This window comes from Phlebotomus papatasi, chromosome 2 (genome assembly GCF_024763615.1).
Source record: "Phlebotomus papatasi isolate M1 chromosome 2, Ppap_2.1, whole genome shotgun sequence".
Lineage (NCBI taxonomy): Eukaryota > Metazoa > Arthropoda > Insecta > Diptera > Psychodidae > Phlebotomus > Phlebotomus papatasi.
This window is the reverse complement of record NC_077223.1, coordinates 32,929,020-32,949,386: the sequence shown is the minus strand read 5'-3', so window position 1 is coordinate 32,949,386 and position 20,367 is coordinate 32,929,020. Positions and strand designations below refer to the sequence as shown.

At 32.0% G+C, this 20,367-nt stretch overlaps 1 protein-coding gene across 1 annotated transcript in view; it reads right to left on the bottom strand.

The window, feature by feature from the left end:
• LOC129803507 (calcium homeostasis endoplasmic reticulum protein) overlaps window positions 1-19,695 on the bottom strand; it is a 37,727-nt gene extending 18,032 nt beyond the window's left edge. Inside the window, exons 1-2 of the mRNA XM_055850116.1 lie at window positions 19,475-19,695; window positions 19,236-19,406 (exon numbers count right to left, since the gene is read on the bottom strand). Coding sequence (XP_055706091.1) covers window positions 19,236-19,406; window positions 19,475-19,499 — 196 coding nt within the window. The 5' untranslated portion in view covers window positions 19,500-19,695. The remainder of the gene's footprint in view (window positions 1-19,235; window positions 19,407-19,474) is intronic.
• Window positions 19,696-20,367: the final 672 nt, after the last annotated feature.

Below are 20,367 nucleotides of genomic sequence, written 5' to 3'. Positions count from 1 at the left end.
TTGACTAAAAGAATGGATATTCTCAGTTTTATTGTTTTAATAACTATGAACATTTTTTTTAAAATTGATAAAAATCGTATATTTTGACGTCTCAGTCTTCCTCTTTGTATTTTATATCAGCGATATATAATCAAAACTTTTTTATTTCATTAGCTAGCAGTATAATCTGGGAACATATTTTTATGAAAGTTTCAGAGATTATACGCTCTTGTTTTTTACTTAAAGGTTTTAAATACCAAAACTACCCGCGGGGATGTTTGGGACACCTGAAAGGGGATGAATGGGACGTTAATTTTCGACAAGATTGTAGAAGGCGTGCAATTTTTTATTGCCTAAATGGAGAGTAATGCCCAGATTCTACTAGAAATCTTCCTCTTGTGAAAACTTTAACAAATCAGCAGTTGCCTACAGAGACTAATAAACCATCAATATCTTGGCAATCAATAATTTATTCTCCAGAGGATATTCGACCTTTGCTCAATCCCATTAAAAAATATTTTCTCAAAAATTTCTCGAGCAATATCCTTTACAATATGCTCTACAAGTTCTCCAGAAAAGACAAGGTGAGAGCTTATTCAGAGAAATAAGAAAAAACAGGTAAAATGGAGTTGTCGTAAAATCATACAGAAATCCGTCAATGAGTTCAAAACTAAAAGTTGCAAGAGAATCTACTCGCCTGAGGAATTTAATGATCATAATTGCAATATTTAGAATAAAAAAAACAAAGAAATGTAGATGGAAAATAAAAAGAAAATACTTTAAATAACTGATTGACAATAAATGACTCTAGTGTACAAATTAAATTGATATTAATTTCTAAGTATGAAAAAAAAGATTAAATAATAGAAATGTTTTTAATCTAGTACTTAAAATTAATTATCGTGTTCTAATAATGCAAATTATGTGAGAAAAAACGCGTCCCAAACATCCCCTTTGTTTGGTTTGGGACAAAGCGTCAAGTTATATGTTTTATCTTCTCCAAGAAAACTCAGTTGTTTTCCAAGTTCTATCTAGTACTTTTATAAAGTCAATACCCATAAGTATCCTATAGACCGCATAAAATTGTAATACACTATCGTGATTTTTTGGAATACTGTCTCAAAGTCAAAACATGAAAAAGTGTCCCTAACCTCCCCGGTCTCCCCTATGTTGTATGATTGCGATGAAATCTCAAAAAAAAGAAAAGCAAAACATCACAATTCACAATTGCACGTCAAGGTTTTGTATAGCCAGGACATCGCTTGACCTGTCACAGTAATTACAGTGAAAGTGTCTCAATGAAAAGTTTAGTATTTTCCTTAACACGTTGCAATAACAAAAAGAATTTATAAAATTGATAATTTGTAGACAAGTCTCTTATATTTCAGGAATTTGTTAACACAACAAGCTATAAAATGTTAAAGAAAAATAAATTTTAAATGAAAGAAATATTTCAAGTCAATACTATAATAAGGAAAATTCTTCTTCTGACTTACAGTAGTGCAAAATCATTTCAGAATGACAGTATCAGAAAAATTATCTAATAATTTCTACCAAGGTAAAAAATACCTTGATCGCTGTTTCGACTGGATGTATTTGGAATTTCTACGCAAATCCGAAAATTTAATTAAAAATATTTTGATAATAAGCATATATCCTTCAATTTTAATAATTTGTGGATTTTTTATGGTCATAGAAATTACCGAATTCAGAATTGGTGGAAATTTCACATTTTTTTCATATTTAATTGTATATTTCGGAGCTGTTTATCAATGTCTATGGAAGTACTTTAGCTTTCTGTGGCATGATAAAAAAATGAAACGAATTAGAAAATTCATGGAAGATGTTCAAACTTCAATTCAGAGTACTAATCTGTTATCGGATATAAGAATTAAGGAATATCAGGAAGCTCTGAAATTCTATGTTTTCTTTGTCAGGTAAATAAAGTGAACATATTGCAAATATTTCAAGAAAAAAAAAACATTTTAAATATTTCTTTTCTAGAAGTTGCTGTGTATTAATGATTTTCTCAGTTTCTGAGCTTTTTGTTTATAATGCATATATGACAAATTTTACATCAGCTTTAATGTACACAATTCCCTTACTACCTGAAACAAGTGCATTCTATCGTCCTGTCAATCTGATTTTTCAGTTAATATGCCTAATTCTCATGACAGTTGTATATATTGGGTCAGATTTTATTTTTGGACTCATAGTGGGTTTCTTAGATGGAGAATTACGATCAATTATTGCATACATTTTGACAATGAAAGATGAATCAACCGCAAGAAGTGAAGGAAAGGAAATCTTGAAAACCGTCTACAAAAATCATTTGAGAGTTCTCTCAGTCCTAAATGATTTGATATCGATCTACTGGCACCTGAGTCTACAATTGCTTCTTACTAGTTTCCTTTACATCTGCTTTAGTTTCTTTCTGGCCCGATATTTATCTGCTTCAGTTGCAACATTAATCATGTGTTGCAATTCCATAGTTTTACTATTTATTTACTCCTACAACAGTCAGGTCCTTCTGAATAGGACAGAAGGAGTGGCTCATGCACTTTGGCAAACATCCTGGTATAACTTAGGCATAGATGATCAGAGGATTTTTCTAATGATTTTTCGCATAGCTCAAAAGCCAAAAGGATTGAGTGCTGGTGGACTTACTCCGATTTCGATCAACACTGTATTACAGGTATGGCATTTAATTCTTTATTTTTATATATTTTTTAATCAAAAATATTTCTGGATTTCACAGATTTCCAAAGCGGCAGTTACTTTTGGAGCTTTACTCTATACCTTCATAAAATAATACGAAATATCTCACAAATTAGTTTAAAGGCATAAAAACATATCTCACAATCTTTTAAATTTTGGTTTCTGGAGGATTAGCTTCTGTTATGGCCTCTACACACTAGAAAAATTTATGTCCATATTGAAGCAAATTCCCTGTGCTTGTATAGGAAAAACTCTTGAATATGGACATAAATGGCTCTAGTGTACAAAGGCCATTAGATTGATCATTATTTCAATATCATTGCGAGCATTGTGATTCAGGTATTTGAGTCTTTGATTCATTTTATTTATAGATTATTTATAGACTCACTTTAAATCATGTAAATTAAAATATTTCTTATAATAAATACTTAAGTATAAAGAAAATTTGAACATGTTTTGTCTTGACCCTGGATCAGAAATTATAAAAAGATTGGCTGTCTTTAGAAGTTCAGTAAAAAATTGCAACGGCTGAATCCTTAAGAGGTTACGTTACCAACTTGTTTAGCATGCGCAGATCTCTCCCACACCTCAGCTGCGTATTCCGCTACCGAGACGGATAGGGTAAGGTAAGGGCAAATGTACGCATAAGTTTAGGCTGAGTTCTTCACGGCGCGTTAACGTTTTAGTCGAGACCGAGAGTGATACCTAAGGTATATGGGCGTGGTAAGGTACATAATATAGCCTTTTATAAGGTATATAGCCTTGGTCCATTTTTAACCCAGATAGAAACAACTTACCTCTGTTTTAGAGGATATTTTTTCCGTCAATTCGAATGAGATTGCAAAAATGAAAAGTTGAGAAAATACGCTTCAAAGTTATTTACATATTAGATGTTCGCCTGACTGTTTGCAAATCTGTTCTATATTTCTTTACTTGCGTCTCTGTATTTTCGGAAATACTTCGAATTGACTTCTGAAATATTTATTGCATACAATGGTAAAAATCGAATGTTTGAATTTCAATTAAATAACAAACTAATGAAACAATGAAAAATCATGTTTCATGATCGCTCAGATGATAGATATATATTGTGAGTAATATATTTACGATAAAATATGTTCTATCATGATAAATGTGCATTCAGACTTTGAAATTTGACTCATCTTTGCAAAAGGATCAAATATGGATTAATATAGGATCTTATTATTTATGCCAGTTCATCTACTTATTGAAACAATAATAAAAATTTCAATTCTTTTGAGCTTGTAATTCAGGATCCCCCTTAAACAATGAAGAATAAAGTTACCTCGAAATTTAGTGTGCATAGGCTTATGAATTTTGCGTGGCCTTTAATTACAGTATATAATATCGTATGATTGCGATACAATCTTTAAAAAAACGAACAGAAGAAACATAACATCACAATTCACAATTGCACGTCAAGGTTTTGTAGCCAGGATATAGCCTGACCTGTCACAGTAATTACAGTGAACGTTGTTCAATGAAAAGTTTAGTATTTTCCTTAACACGTTGCAATAACAAAAAGAATTTATAAAATTGATAATTTGTAGACAAGTCTCTTATATCTCAGGAATTTGTTAGCACAACAAGCTATAAAATAGTAAAGAAAAATAAATTTTAAATGAAAGAAATATTTTAAGGAAATAGTATAATAAGAGATACTCTTCTTCTGAAAGACAGTAGTGCAAAATCATTTCAAAATGTCAGTATCAGAAAAGTTGTCGATTAATTTACATCAAGCTAAAAAATACCTTGATCGCTGTTTCGATTGGATATATTTGGAATTTCTACGAAAATCCAAAAATAAAATTGAAAATTTCTTAATATTGAGCATTTATCCTTTAATTATCCTATTTTGTGGATTTTTCATGATTATAGAAATTTCTCAGTTCAGAATTGGTGGAAATTTCACATTTTTTTCATATTTAATTGTATATTTCGGAGGTGCATACCAATGTTTATGGAAATACTTTATCTTTCTCTGGTACGATGAAAAATGGAAACGAATTAGGGATTTTATTGAAGATATAAAAACTTCAATTCAGACTAATAGCTTATTATCAGATATAAGAATCAGGGAATACCAGGAAACTCTTAAATTTTACGTTCTCTTTGTCAGGTAAATAAAGTGAACATATTGCTAATGTTTGAAGAAAAAAAAAACATTTTGAATATTTCTTTTCTAGAGGTTGCAGTATATTACTGGTTTTCTCAGTTTCTGAGCTTTATATTTATAATGCATATGTAACAAATTTTACATCAGGCTTAATGTACACAATTCCCTTACTGCCCGAAACAAGTGCATTCTATCGTCCTGTCAACCTAATTTTTCAGTTAATTTGCCTAGTCCTCATGACAGTGGTTTTTATAGGATCAGATTTTATACTTGCAATTGTTGTAGGTTGTTTAGATGGAGAATTACGATCAATTATTGCATACATTTTGACAATAGAAAATGAAGCAACTGCGAGAAATGAAGGAAAAGAAATCTTGAAAACTGTCTACAAAAATCATTTGAGAGTTCTCTCAGTTCTAAATGATTTGAGATCGATCTTCTGGCACCTGAGTCTACAAATGCTTCTTACTACCTTCCTTTACATCTGCTTCACTTTCTTCCTTGCAAGAGTTGTGTCAATTTCAATTACAACGTTCATTCTTTGTTTCAATAGTGCATCACTACTATTGATTTATTCGCATCTGGGTCAAATTCTTCTCAACAGAACTGAATTACTGGCGTATGCACTATGGCAAACATCCTGGTACAATTTGGCCATAGATGATCAGAAGGCTTTTCTTATGGTCTTGCGCATAGCTCAAAAGCCAATAGGATTAAATGCTGGTGGATTTTTTATCATTTCGAACAACACTTTTGTAAAGGTTAGACTTTCAAATCTGTATTTGTCATATTTTAAAATTAAAATTATTTTCTTGGATTTTACAGATTATGAAAGCAGCAATTACTTTTGGAGCTTTACTCTACGCTTTCATTTCCTAAAAACAAATTGTAACAGTAATCTTCTCACGCAATGCCATTTTTTAGTGGTTCACCGATGAAAATAAAAGGATCAAATTGATCCAAATTTGATCCCTTTGCAAAGGATGTATCAAATTAACATGTTCTATTATGATAAATGTGCATTGAACGTTTAAAATTTGATCCATCCATTACAAAAGGATCAAATTTAGATCAATTTGATCATTTTATTTTTTACCAGTGTTTGTGGATGAATAAAATATTAGAAGAATACAATTTATGCTAGATTATTTCTGTCAACACAATGATTCAGGTCTTTCTCTTATTTGCAAAATTCTCAAGTTGTTCTAATTATAACAGTTTATACATTTGCAGGTAGTGAAAAAATCACTGATGTTATGGAATGTGTATAAGATGATCAAGTTGTTTAAAATAATTTAGGTAAGGGATTTTTTATTCAAATAATATTATATTTAAGTAAATATATGCTGTGTGAATACAATAAATTTTCTTAACTTGACAACGTTTTGGAGTTTAAACGGTAAAAGATGTTACTTTGAAATTTGCGGTACCCCTAATGATCTTGCTCTTAACAGGAGTTATTTTAATTTGGGATGCATAATGGGCTTAAAAGCAGGGGTGCGCAACAGCCGTTCGTCAAAATAAGTTTGTTCAGGTTGTGTTTTGACCATTGGACGTACAAGTTTTATTTAACGTTTGTTTGGTTTCAAACGGTTTTTGCACACCTCTGCTTAAAAGGATGACTGGGTGCAGCTGTCCGAAAGGAACCGCCCTCACTTTACTCTAATTTAATCTAATCTCACCTCCACTAAAAAATTTCCAGTCGATTTTTTCTTTTACTTCCCATCCCAAACGGCAATTTTGAGGAAGATTACTGTTGGATGTATGTATTCTGGATCCAAAAATGGGTCCTGTGACGGTTGTCAGAGAGTCGAATGACGGAAAGTGGGGAATAATATGACAGTTATTACGAAAGTCACTTGGCGTCGTAATAACTCTGAGATTACTCGCCCACGACTAAAATATGACGCGCCAAAATGGACTTTTCCAGTGACTTCCAGTGTCCCTATAAATAATCTTGCTCTCGCTGGGCATGTCTGAGGGGAAATTTCACTTATCAAATGGCAAATAGAATTACTCACTGCTGTAAATTTGCAAAGTAGTTGGCAATTTGGCGTGTTTTCTCAAGAATATTATAGTGTAACATTAGGAGGAAAAGCTCATCCAGTAGAGAAATGTGTTGTGATTTAGAAAACGACAATGCCGACAAAAATTAAGCAAAAATTAGGCAGTGTTTTGCTTAATAAATACCCGGACAATTTTTATGGAAAATTAAATTTCGTTATTCAGATGTTTGCTCCTGTCTCAGGAGTATTGTGTGATAAAAATTTTGTGTCTAAAAGTCCTATTTAGTGAAAATTTTAAAAGATTTTTGTGTGTTGTTGTCATCTAGCTGGAACATTTTCGACATGTCGGACGGCTTATGCCCAACGCACAATAACTTTTATTTTGTAAACACGTTTTTGAAATTTATATGAGAGTGAGTGAGACCCAGATCTAGTCATCTCGCTCACTCTCATAGGCAATTTTGAAAACATATTTACAAACAAAAGGTATTGTAAGCTATGCATTATTCAGCAATAGTCGAATGAGAAAAATATTCGCAAATGTGAGTAGTGAAATTGGGAAAAATTGACCAAAATTCCATAAAAAGTAGCAAAAAACAAGAAAATATGTGAAGAATTAATGAGAAAACAGTGTCTAAGGTGATAGTTTAGTTCAAAATTGTGGAGTGCATTTAACTTTTTCATTGAGAGTACGTACGTCAATTTCGTACATATGCGGTAGAGAAGGATGGCAAGTGTACTGTTTTTGGAGCGTCATTTTTTCGTACGGAAAAGGACCGTCCCTTGGAGTCGTTTTTATTACTTCATGTTAGTGTAAATTTTAAGCCAGTAAAATAACAAATGTATTACTAACTCAATTTTGAGTAATGCTTTGACTAAAATTCGACGCGAATACGACTAATTTTTAAAATTTCAATTGGGAGTAATTTTTTGACCATTTCTTGTACAACAAAACCCAGTCATTTTTGAGTCAGAGTAATTTTTTGTCCATTGGGACACCCGTCCTTCCGATTCAAAACCATGTGTTTTCGGAATTTTTCATAATTTTCCCAAGCTTTTTCAATAATTTTCGGATACCTTTTGAATGTAGGGTGGAATCACCACTTCTCGCCAATGCCCCACTTTTCGCCACTTATATTGAAATCGCTATTTTTCGCGATTTGTGAAATAAATGAGCCGCAAAGTTCTTTGTATTTTTACTGCTGCTATGCATAGTCAAAAAATAATAATAATTCGCTTTGGATTTACGATTTTGAGCATTTCTTAGAGTAATATTTTAAAGCAAGTTCATCGAATCCAATATTTCTTACCAAATATACTAAGTGTCATCAAATTTTCATCAAGCAAAATATACCTTTCTGGATAAATAATTTGTCTATTGAATATTTAATTACAACTTGTGGAATGCATAAAATTTGTAGTTAGTTGGCACTTAAAAACTTTGAAATATAAACAAAATTCCTCGCGGTGTGCTAAAAAAGAACTGGCGGCGCGCATTAAATTTTTTTGGCGGCGGTGGCTCGCGCCGATCGGCTAAAATTGGTTTGGCGCACATCTCTATCGGGGAACAGTAGGTTGGGGTAGAGACGGATGGGACTCTTTATTAGAAAGATCTTGCTCTCATATACAATATGCTAAAATCCCTTCAAAAACACAGAAAATGCAGTCCGGGCAAGACATTTTTGGTTATAGCTCAGGTCAGGGACCATCGAGGGAGGAGTGTGACCCACCGTTGGAAAGGTCTCGACCGTTGGAAAGGTCATTGTAAAGAATCTGAGCTAAAAAACATGCGAAAAGATAATTTATTTAGCGCTCTATCTCATGAGTTTGAGCATTCGTCGAAGCTGGGACGCTTCGCCATCTTTCACAATAACTTATATAGGGGAATGTTGACATGGTTCGCACAGAGTGAACCTTCAAAAATAACGCAAATTTCCTCTTTGTTTGCAAAGACCTAGTTCGACATATTTTAGTCATAAAATAGATCATTATTAAGCTCATGCAACGATATGAGAAATGATAGGTCAGCTCTTTGCAAACAAAGAGAAAATTCGCATCGTTTGAAGGTTCACTCTATGCGAAGTATGCCTACATTCCCCTACTGTATTGGAAGAATGTGTTAAATCCTTTCATAGAGCGCCCTGGAGTAGGAGCGTTACTGCATAATACGTTCTCCTATTATTTTTTTTTACCATATTTACACAATATTTGTAAGTAGATGCTGTCAATTTCTAAAACGCCAATGCATAATTATAAATTCTCCTCCGTATTAATTACAGTTATTCTTATTTGACGAAAATGTATTTAGAATTACTGAAGAAAGTTTTCAATAACAAAAAGTTATGAATACCTAAAATAAAAATTCCAACGCAACATTTTATAAAATATTTAAATCACAATTAATTTTTAATTAATCTACCATTTCAATCCAATAGTATAATAGAGAGAAATTTTTCTTTAAATAGCTAGTTAAAATTTTTCACGCCACTAAGAATGGCAGGTACAAAAAGATGTGCAATTAACCTCGATCTAAGCAAGAAATATCTCAATCTTTGCTTCGATTGGATATATTTGGAATTTCTACGCAAATCCAAAAGTCTAATTCAAAATATCTTGATATTGAGCATTTATCCTCTATTTTTAGTAATTTGTGGATTTTTCATGATCATAGAAATTTCCAAATTCAAAATTGGTGGAAATTTCACATTTTTTGCATATTTGATGGTATATTTTGGAGCTACCTACCAATGTCTATGGAAATATTTTGTTTTTCTCTTGTATGATGAAAAAATTAAAAAAATGAGAAAGTTCATTGACGATATTCAAACTTCAATTCAAAGTACCAGCATATTATCTGACATAAGAATCAGTGAATATCAAAAAGCTCTAAAATTTTATATTTTCTTTGTCAAGTAAGTAATGTAAAAAGTATTAAAAATACTTTACAAAAATCAATTAAAATATTTGTTTTCTAGAAGTGGCTGCGTAGTTATAGCTTCTACAGTGATACAGATTAACATTTACAATGTATATGTTACAAATTTTACATCAATTTTAATGTTCACAATTCCCTTATTGCCCGAAACAAGTGCATTCTATCGTCCTGTCAACCTGATTTTCCAATTTATCAGCCTTAAAATTTTAGCAATAATATTTATTGGATCAGATTTTCTTTTTGCAATCCTAGTGGGTTGTTTGGACGGAGAATTACGATCAATTGTTGCATACATTTTGACAATGAAAGATGAAAAAGTAGCACGAACGGAAGGAAAAGAAATCTTGAAAATGGTCTATGAAAATCATTTGAGAGTTCTTTTAATTCTAAATGATTTGAGAACTATCTTCTGGAATCTAAGTCTACAGTTTCTGCTAACTAGCTTCTTGTACATGTGCTTCACAATCTTTCTTGCAAGAGTTTTGATAATTTCCTTTTCAACGATCATTATCTGTTTCAATGCCACAGCAATACTATTTATGTATTCCTACATGAGTCAGATTATTCTGAACAGAACAGAAGGAGTTGCGTATGCACTTTGGCAGACATCCTGGTATAATTTGGCCATAGATGATAAGAGGACTTTTATCATGGTTTTGCGCATGGCACAAAAACAAAAAGGATTAAGTGTTTGTGGAGTTACTACTATTTCAATCAACACTTTTGTCCAGGTATGGCTTACAACATTTTTTTTAAAGTAATGTATAAATAAATTATTTTTTCTTTGATATTACAGGTTTTGAAAGCAGCAATTACTTTTGGAACTCTACTTTACACTTTTATTAACTAAAACATGAGCTATCTTTTAAATGTCACTCAATAATCGCTAAAGATAATTCTTATAATATCCTGTGAATTTAATTTGAAAAATATCAATGTTTATCGTGTTTATAGAGCAGCATTTGGAGACTTATGATGCAGAGGTTTCCATATTGTTCTTTCTTATGCCCAACGCACAAAAACTTTTGTTTTGTAAACATGCTTTTGGCATTTCAATGAGAGTGAGTGAGATCTAGATCTAGTCATCTCGCTCATTCTCATGGAAAATTTTGAAAACATGTTTACAAACAAAAGTTATTGTGCGCTGGTCATTAGCTTCAAATATAAACAATTATATAAACATTTTCATGTCGTAAACGGATCACTTTTATGTGAATTTGTTAGTTTGTCAAGTTCCCATTATTATGTAAATTAGAAACATATGTAAAAATAAATATTACACAAAATTGAAACATATAATCAATGACTTATAGGGGAAGGCTTTAAGGCATCACACACTCTGGCTTCGAACACTTCATAATTTTCTCATAATCTTTTAATAAATCTGACCCATCTGACCGATCTGACCTATTTTTTCTCAAGAAAAGGTGTAACTTAATGCTGTCTGACTTAACCTTTTAAGGACGGTTGGGTCACCCGTGACCCATAGAGAAAATAATTTTTCCTGACCACCTGAAGTTATCTCTTTCTAATGTTTGTACATAATCACGAAGTAGAAAAATGTAGGAATCTAGGATAGTTTTTGCAAATATTCAGCTATTTACTATAAAAAATATTTGACCTCAAAAATAACGAATTTTCAAATTTTCACGTGGTTTTTGAATTGTAATTTTTAATACTTCTAATTTTTTTTAAAGCAAAAACCTCTTGGGACTAGAAACTATAATAACTATACATAGTATTTCTCAACAAAGTAAAAATTATAGTTTATTTGTATTTTCAGGAAAGCTTCATAATTTTCATGGGTCATATATGACCATATCGTCCATAAAGGTAAAAAACACCGAATCTGTCTCTAGTGGATTTTCGAAGATTTGAGGTTAGAATGTTTCATGTTTTTGTTTATGTGTGCGTAAAATAGTTAATTATTCGTGTAATATTGTGTGATATATAAATTAGCTGAGATTTCCCAGTGCAATACTGACTGAATAAGGTAATATTTTGACAATTTATAAGATACTTCTGCGTATATGTTGTAAATTCATAACTTTTTACTCTACTTCAAAAATGGAAAAAAAATTCATGATCAATGAACCCGAAGAAGATAGCGATGATGCCGACAATCTTGTCCTGAACGAAAGCAACATAATATATTTGGAACAAGACGTAGATGAAGTGGACTTTGAAGTCTTCATCGAAAACACATCAACTTCGGAAGAACTTCTAGATCCACAGCAATGTGCAACTGTACGTCTTAAACTCCCAGAGATAAATAACATTGCACCTACTCATTATTACCATCAAACATGTTTCGAAGAAAACTGAGGTGCACATGGTGCTATCAGAAAAAGGGATTATAAGACCAATTGTATTTTTGAGGCATGCGACATTTATCTCTGTGTTACCTTACCAGTATGCGAAACTTATTTCGACGAATATCATAAAAACTAAAAATGAAGTAAACAATAATACATTTTTTCATAAAAATTATTGCTTTTGTGTACAAGTCTTCAAGAGTCTTTGAGACTAAAAATTGAATGAGATTTTTTAAAATTAATGTTTGTTCGTTTTAATTTTTACTCGTACTCTAAATATTTTTTTTTATTATTACAAATATATTCAAGTTATTTATCTTTCAAAAATAACAGAGCAAACGAGTAAACTAGTCGTTTGGAAAATTTTGTGCTTTTTTACCTTTATGGACGATTGGGTCATATATGACCCATAGTTTTCCAGGACTCCTATGGATGGGAAAATTTCTTTTTAACCGTAAATCTCTTATTTAGGCTAAAATATCGAGGGAAACTTTATTTCATTAAATTTCGCTCAGCGGAAAGCTTCTCGTTCTTAAAGGGTTAAGGATGGTATAAAGACCACAAGAGCATTTAAGCAAGGTCCAAAGTTCATCCTGAAGTGCTAGAATTAGGGAAAAGCTTAAGAAAATTAGGTGTGCAAACTCGCCTGTATCTATGGTAGTATCATCACAAATTGACAGTGAAAATTTTTAAATTAGTAATGCACATTGTATGAAAAATTCTTCCCATCATTAATTACAGGTATTCTCATTTTACGGAATAAATATTGTATTTTGAGAAAGTTTTCAACAACTAAAAGTAATGAATAACTATAACAAAAACTTCAATAAAATATTTAAGTTCCTATTAATTTTAAATTAATCCACCATTCAATTCAAAAGTATTATAAAAAGAGATTCCTCTTCTAATGACCAGACCACTTAAAGATTTCAACACCACGCAAAATGACGGATAAAAAGAACTGTGTGATTAATCTCCATCTGAGCAAAAAGTATCTTAACCGCTGCTTTAATTGGATATTTTTGGAATCCTTACGTGAATCCGCAAGTTGGACGAAAAATATTTTGGTATTGAGCATTTATCCTTTAATTTTGCTAATTTGTGGATTTTTCATGGTCATAGAAATTTCCAAATTCAGAATTGGTGGAAATTTCACATTTTTTGCATATTTGATGGTATATTTTGGATCTCTTTACCAAAGTTTATGGAAATATTTTGTTTTTCTCTGGCACGATGAAAAAATTAAGCAAATCAGAAAATTTATTGAAGATATTCAAATTTCAACTGAAACTACTGATTTATTGTCAAACATCAGACGCAGGGAATACCAAGAAGCTTTAAAATTCTATGTTCTCTTCGTAAGGTAAGATAACAACATTTAAAAGAATTTATTATTATAAATATTAACTAATATCTAATTTCCAGAGCTTGCACTGCAATGATGACATACTCAGTTATAGCTCTTTTCAGTTTAAATGCATATGCTACAAATTTTACATCAGGTTTAATGTACACAATTCCCTTATTGCCCGAAACAAGTGCATTCTATCGTCCTGTCAACCTGATTTTCCAATTTATCAGCCTAGTAATTATAGCAGTTGTTTTTGTTGCATCAGATTTTATATTTGCAATCCTAGTGGGTTGTTTGGACGGAGAATTACGATCAATTGTTGCATACATTTTGACAATGAAAGATGAATCAAACGCAAAAAAGCAAGGAAAAGAAATCTTGAAAACCGTCTACAAAAATCATTTGAGACTCCTCTTAGTTCTAAATGATTTGAGATCGATCTTCTGGTACCTGAGTCTGCAAATGCTTCTTACTAGTTTCCTTTATATCTGCTTCACTTTCTTCCTTGCAAGAGTTGTGTCAATTTCAATTACAACGTTCATTCTTTGTTTCAATAGTTCATCACTATTATTTATTTATTCTTATCTGAGTCAAATTCTTCTGAACAGAACAGAAGGAGTGGCTCATGCACTATGGCAGACATCCTGGTATAATTTAGCTCCGGATGATCAGAGAAATTTTCTCATTATCTTGTGCATGGCTCAAACGCCAATTGGATTAAGTGCTAGTGGAGTTACTACAATTTCGATCAGCACCATGGTTCAGGTTCTCGTGTACTTTTTAATTAATTGATCAAAATTAAATGATTTATTTTTAAACAATATTTTCGATTTTACAGGTCTTGAAAGCCGCAGTTACTTATGGGACTTTGCTCTTCACTCTTGTCAACTAATCAACGACATTCAAAAAGAACATCTAGCTTTTTTTAATGTGTGTAAGCTAAAGAGATTTGTAATCCAATTTTAATAAATATTTATAAGCATTTGAAAGAAAAAGTGATAATGATAATGCAACCTTAAAGTCTTTACGATTCGGAATGTATAGATATTCCAATGAGGCATTCAATGCAATCCAAGGCATAGATGATGTAATGAGACTCAGCTCAGGCGATGGAAATACACCTCGTGTCTAACTGCCCCAGTTGTATAATTTGAGACAGAAGTTGCTGGCTAAAGCGGTACTGCATCAAAGTGAATTATTATGGATACAGCCGGCCTGTTTGATAGTTTATCCGGAGAACAAGTTGGCTTGACACACCCTGCCCTTAATAGGGTAAATTTTAGGGGCTGCATAATGAGCCCAAAAGAAAAGCCTTGGTTAAGCGGTCACCTCTAAAAACTAAAACTAAATAGAAGTTTGAAAAAAAAACAGTGATATTGATAAGGCAACCTCAAAGTCCATAGATTCTGAATGTATCCAAATTCGATTCATAATCGGTTTAAACGGTTTGAACTGATATAAGTTTGTTCGGAATTTCAAGACCTTTCAAATAATTCAATTTTTGACCAAATCGATTGAAAAATAAGTTGTTATGGTTGTTCTTGAAAATACGTATTAGAAATAATTAAGGTCATATTCATATATGGACGAAAATCCAGACTTGATAATTTCTTATATATCCTAAAACCCGTAAAACGAAAAAAAACATCGAAAGTCAACGTATGGAGTATGGAACCCCAAAAATCATAAAGACATTATCTGTAGCCGTTTATCATCTTTACTCCGTTCGTTAGTAGTAGTACAGAGAGTTCCGGCTTAAGTGAAAACGAATTGAAAGAATTTGATATAAATTGCCTAATATTGGGAGCTCATTTATAAAATAATTTTTGAAATGCCCCTAAAACCCAAAATAGACACAGGGATCAGCCCGAAAAATGAAGATTGGTGTCGATACACTCACGGATCAGCCCATAATTTGAAGGATCAGGTTGATCTTCTAAATTCATGAGGTCTAGTGAAATTACGGGGATTAGGCGACATCAGCACCAGTGCTTAAAATAAAAACCGTTTCTGGCTACTTTTTGAAATGTCAATTGGGTGAAAAAACAAGGAGCATTAAGATTGGAGTAATGGGAAGGTCAGAGTGTACCCTTTCTGTACGAAAAATCCATTGATATTGCATTAAAGAAGTCTTTCGCAATGAAATTGTGCACATTTAATAGAAATTTATGCTGAAAACGCTAATCCTTATGGCGTTATCACACTTGCACATTAAAATTTTAATGTGATTCACATTAATTGTCGCTTGTGAGCGTACAAATATGTTATTTGTGTCTTTGAGTCACTTAATATTTGGGGATTTTCTATTTATTGATAAAGAAGTGGACTTGGGCTGCAAAAATAAGTTTAAATTTACATAAAGCATAAATATTTTTCACATTAAAAAATTAAAGAGAAAATCGCATTAATTTTTCGCATTAATGCTATAAATCAATTTATCAAATTTTGCGGGCCAAGTCTACCTTTTTATCAACAAATAAATCAAATTTTGAATATAAAATGATTCAAACACAAAAATTACACATTTGGACTCTCACCAGCGACAATTAATGTGAATCATATTAAAATTTTAATGTGCAAGTGTGATAACACAGTTAAACTTACATTCTCAGTGTATGACAGTTTGGGCTGATCCTTTACCGCCAAATTTTTCGAGCTGAGTATTCGCCTATGTCTATTTTCGGCATAAGTGTATGCAAATATTTTTCATGCAGCAAATTTGAAATTATATTTCTTATGAACCGTTGGCGCTGAAAATATTCTGAAAAATTGGCTCCGAAAATGTTTCGCATGCATCACAGCGTTTCCGTAACTTATTTAAAAGACATTTCCTGTGGGTATGCAATTTTTCTGTGTCATTGGAAAGAATTCTCAGGCTTTTTGTCGGTCCCGAGAATTTCTTTGAAAACGGAATTCCCTGTAGTTCTATAAGTAACACTTTTTTTTGGTCAAGCCGAGATGGACACTTTGTCATTTTAAATGATAGCCTAATTTTATGAAAGTTCTGAAAGGACATCTCATCGGCCCTACTTATCTTAAATAAGCTTTTTCTGTTTTTCCCGAACTAGCAATAGCGAAAAGATTTTCCTTACTTAAGATGACCTTTTCGAAAACGACTTAAAAAGCACATTTCTCGTTAATAAACAGAAAAAAATCGCAAATGATTTTAAATTTCAGCTGGGGACTTACGAAATGCTCGTAAATCGTATAACTCACAAAAAAATCGTAAAAGTTTCAATTTTTTGACATTGTTCGTAACATAACCATTTGACTTTATCTTTTGCACTTTATCTTTTGCTGCTAACTTTAAGTTTTTCGCCGAATTAAGATTTGAAACAATTCGTAGTATGATTTGTAGGTAAATTTGAAGTATATAGGGGAAGTGCTTGTAATTTTGGACACTTTGAGGACAAAGATTGGCATTACACTCAGTCCAGGAAAAGCACATTTTCGAGAATTTCGAGAAAATTTGCATACCCGCAGGGGCATTCTTTTGAATAAATCGGCGGTAAAACAAATTTCTCGCGCAGTAAAATTAGTTAAAACAAAAAGATTCAACTGTTTAATAGAAATCCATTAACAAACAGTACTTTTTGGTCAGAGTTCTCCAATAAATGGTTAGAATATTTAAAAATTTTACCTTAAAAAAGAAATTAAAGTTTTATTCTGAAAAAGAAGCACAGTTTTTTCAAATTTCCCGTGTCGCAAAATAGTATACATTCAGGCGAATTTCAAAAATGATTTTATAAATTGACTCCGAAAATTAGGCAACCTTGCATAATTTTATGTGCATATTTCTGTCAGGTGCATAATCTCGAAGTGCATAATGCCGGGACTCAGTATAAAATTATGGAATTTTCTTCGACTATGTAATGAATACAGTAGACTCTCTCTCAATTGGGCATTTGGGGCAAAATGTCATCCAGTTTATCAATAGATTTGGGCATCAAAGCCTTTGTAAATACCACAAAAAGCGCTCAATTATAAAGAATCACGATAAAATAAGAGGAACTATAGCGAATTTGAGCAAATTAGCTTCACAATAAAACGTGAAAATTGTCAACAAATTTTTCGCCCGATTGAAAAAGAGCCGATTGAGCGAGTCTACTGTAGTGTATTTCAGTCTAATATTTATTCTTTACTTATAATAAAATTTTAATTAAAATCGTTTTTGTTAAACTTCAGTGTATTGTTAAAGATTCATTGAAAATTGTGTTAACGAAAATTTCTCGTATGATCTGAATTCTTGGAATTACGCTTTTCCAGTCAAAAATAGACAATTTTGCCAGAGGTTTACCACTAAGGTCGTGTTGCTTATTTTAGACAGTTGCTTTGTGTCTTGAAATTCTGCAAATTCTTAGTTTTTGGGATACAGGTTGTACAATGCTTAAAAAAAAAAACGGATAAACATCGCCTTTACGAATGAGATGCTGTGTAATAGGCATGTCAAGAGTTTCGGATTGGCAAGGGAATACGGAAATCTGCGGATATTTGGAGTGCCGAAATCAACTCTCTTTAATGAATTGTATGAAGTTTTCGGATCGCTCGAGCCATTCTAGGGTTCCTTCTCATAAACAGGAAGAGGACTTGGCAAGTTTGGTTCTATCCAAAATTAAAAGCAGTGTCCCGAATTACAAACAGGGTGTCCAAAATTACAATCAAATGAATGTCTATATTTTATTCATTTTAAAATGCCGAGTAAATTAATCCAATTCAAAATCTGCTTCAAATGGAAATTTTTCGCTATTCCAAATGGGAACGTCACTGTTTTCATGATAAATACAGTACTAAATTACTATATTTATGTGTTTTCTATACCACAGTTTCATTATTTAGTTAATTTTGCTCCAAATAAAGCGAAAATCCATTCATATTCACAAATTTTGGTTTGTTCATTTCTCAGAAAAATCAAAAGTGTACCTTTTCACCATCGAATGACTGTTCATTGTTTCACTGTTGTTTATTCGTTTTGTTTAACATTTATGTCATATTTCTGGCTAATTTTTGTTTAAATAAAGTGCTAATCTTTATTGTTAACGGTACGTGAAGTTTTCAAATGAAATAATTACCTATCTCGTGAACAAAAAGAGTTTTTCTGAAGTGTCTACAAATGCTTCAATGGGAAACCCCGGAAATATGATTTTTTGGTGAGATTTTCTTATTGTTTTAGATGGGAAAGGAGAAAAGACCAGGAATAAGAACAAATCCTGCACTCAAGAGCGACTCAATAAGCTTTTGGAAGCTTTTCGTCGTGGTTTCATTTACTGTTTGTCTCCAATTAGAAACTTTACCTTGTCTCCATTTGGAATAATTTGTTTCCAATAGAAGCCTTTTGCACTTGTGTGTTTTTCTTGTATTTAAGAAGTTTTCAAATTATATCTAAAGAATTTTCACTAAACAGTAACACTCTAGGTCTAGAAGAGTCAAGGAGCAAATTTATGTAATTTTCTTCAGAAAAAAATATGAACTTAATGTGTTGAATCTTCTGTCAGAGTTAAAGCGTCTGGAAATGATTCTGAATTAGGACATTTACCTTAATAGGATTATTTTTTTTTAGGAATACGAAGACGAAAAACGTGGGTACATATTTATCATGTAAAATAAGTAAATATTTATCTTTAAAATTAAATGATTTTTCACTTAAATTTAAATTTTGAGAAATTAAATTCTCGAAAACATAATCATAATTCATGATTTTATGTTTTCTTTATGTAACTATGTAGTAGTGCAAGAATCTACTGTCCAGACTCCAAGAGTTCATCTCCAAAATCTTATCTATATTTTTTCAACTCACTCGATTGCTCCGATGCAACACGATGCTTGTAGTACGCAAAATATTCGCCGCCAAATAGAAATCTGAACCGTGGGTTATCAATCTGCTTAGATTTGATCATCGCCTCAAAATCCGGTCCATTGCGTGCCACAAATTCGGCCAATTTATTGATAATCTTTCTCAAATCGTCATCTGAAAGGAAAATGTATTGCATGCGTGGTTTGAGGCTTGGTCAAAATTGCGACTGCATGGGGGCCTACCTTCTGGACACTGGGGATTATCCATTATTTGTAGTGTTGGGGGATATTACACATGATCAAAAGAATACACTATCGCGAAGCGAATGCTTGAGGTAGAGCGGCAAAACGATGAGGAAAATTCGCGTGAAAATCTGCGCGTTGAAATGTCACCGATTTTGTTGACACCGGCTACTTCGTTTCTCGTTCGTCGGATATTCGTTGAATTTTTCGGGTTTCGCTTCGCAATCAAGTTTCCCCTTGTCGATTGCAGCGCCACTATCGTTTCGACTTCACCTGTAGTGCATTTCAATGCATTACATTTTTAATAACTGTTAGTCATGAGATGTTGAATATTAATATTAATACAAGAAAACACTTTTATTTTCTAATTCTAATAATTTGATTTTTTGTTTTGTTATCTATACTTGGGCAAACAAAATTATGAAATATAAAAAAAAACAACTTATACTTTACTAAGGAATCGTTTTATTTGGAATCAAATTAAAAAAAAAATTACAGCGAATTCAATAAAATAATCATACATGTTTAAAAGAATGAAAATAAAGAAAAAAAATATAATTTCCCTAATACTACAGAAGGGTCCGGTCCCGGGTCTCGGAATTATTCATATCGTAGAAGAAGACAATTAAAAGTCTACTTGCAATAGTATAAGAAGATTGTATCATGTAGAATCTCTAAAAACAAATTTCGAATCGGCGTAATTTTAATTATTAAACGCACTGAAGAAAAAGAAACTTTATTATATTAAGCCCAATAAAAATAATTTCAAACAAAAATTATCGTAAGTGCCCTAAATTAATTTATCAGAATTTGTCGTAATTTTCATTTTTAGTGAAGTTATGACAAATTTCCATACAAAATTTTCAGTAATCAGCACTTGCCGTAACTTCTTA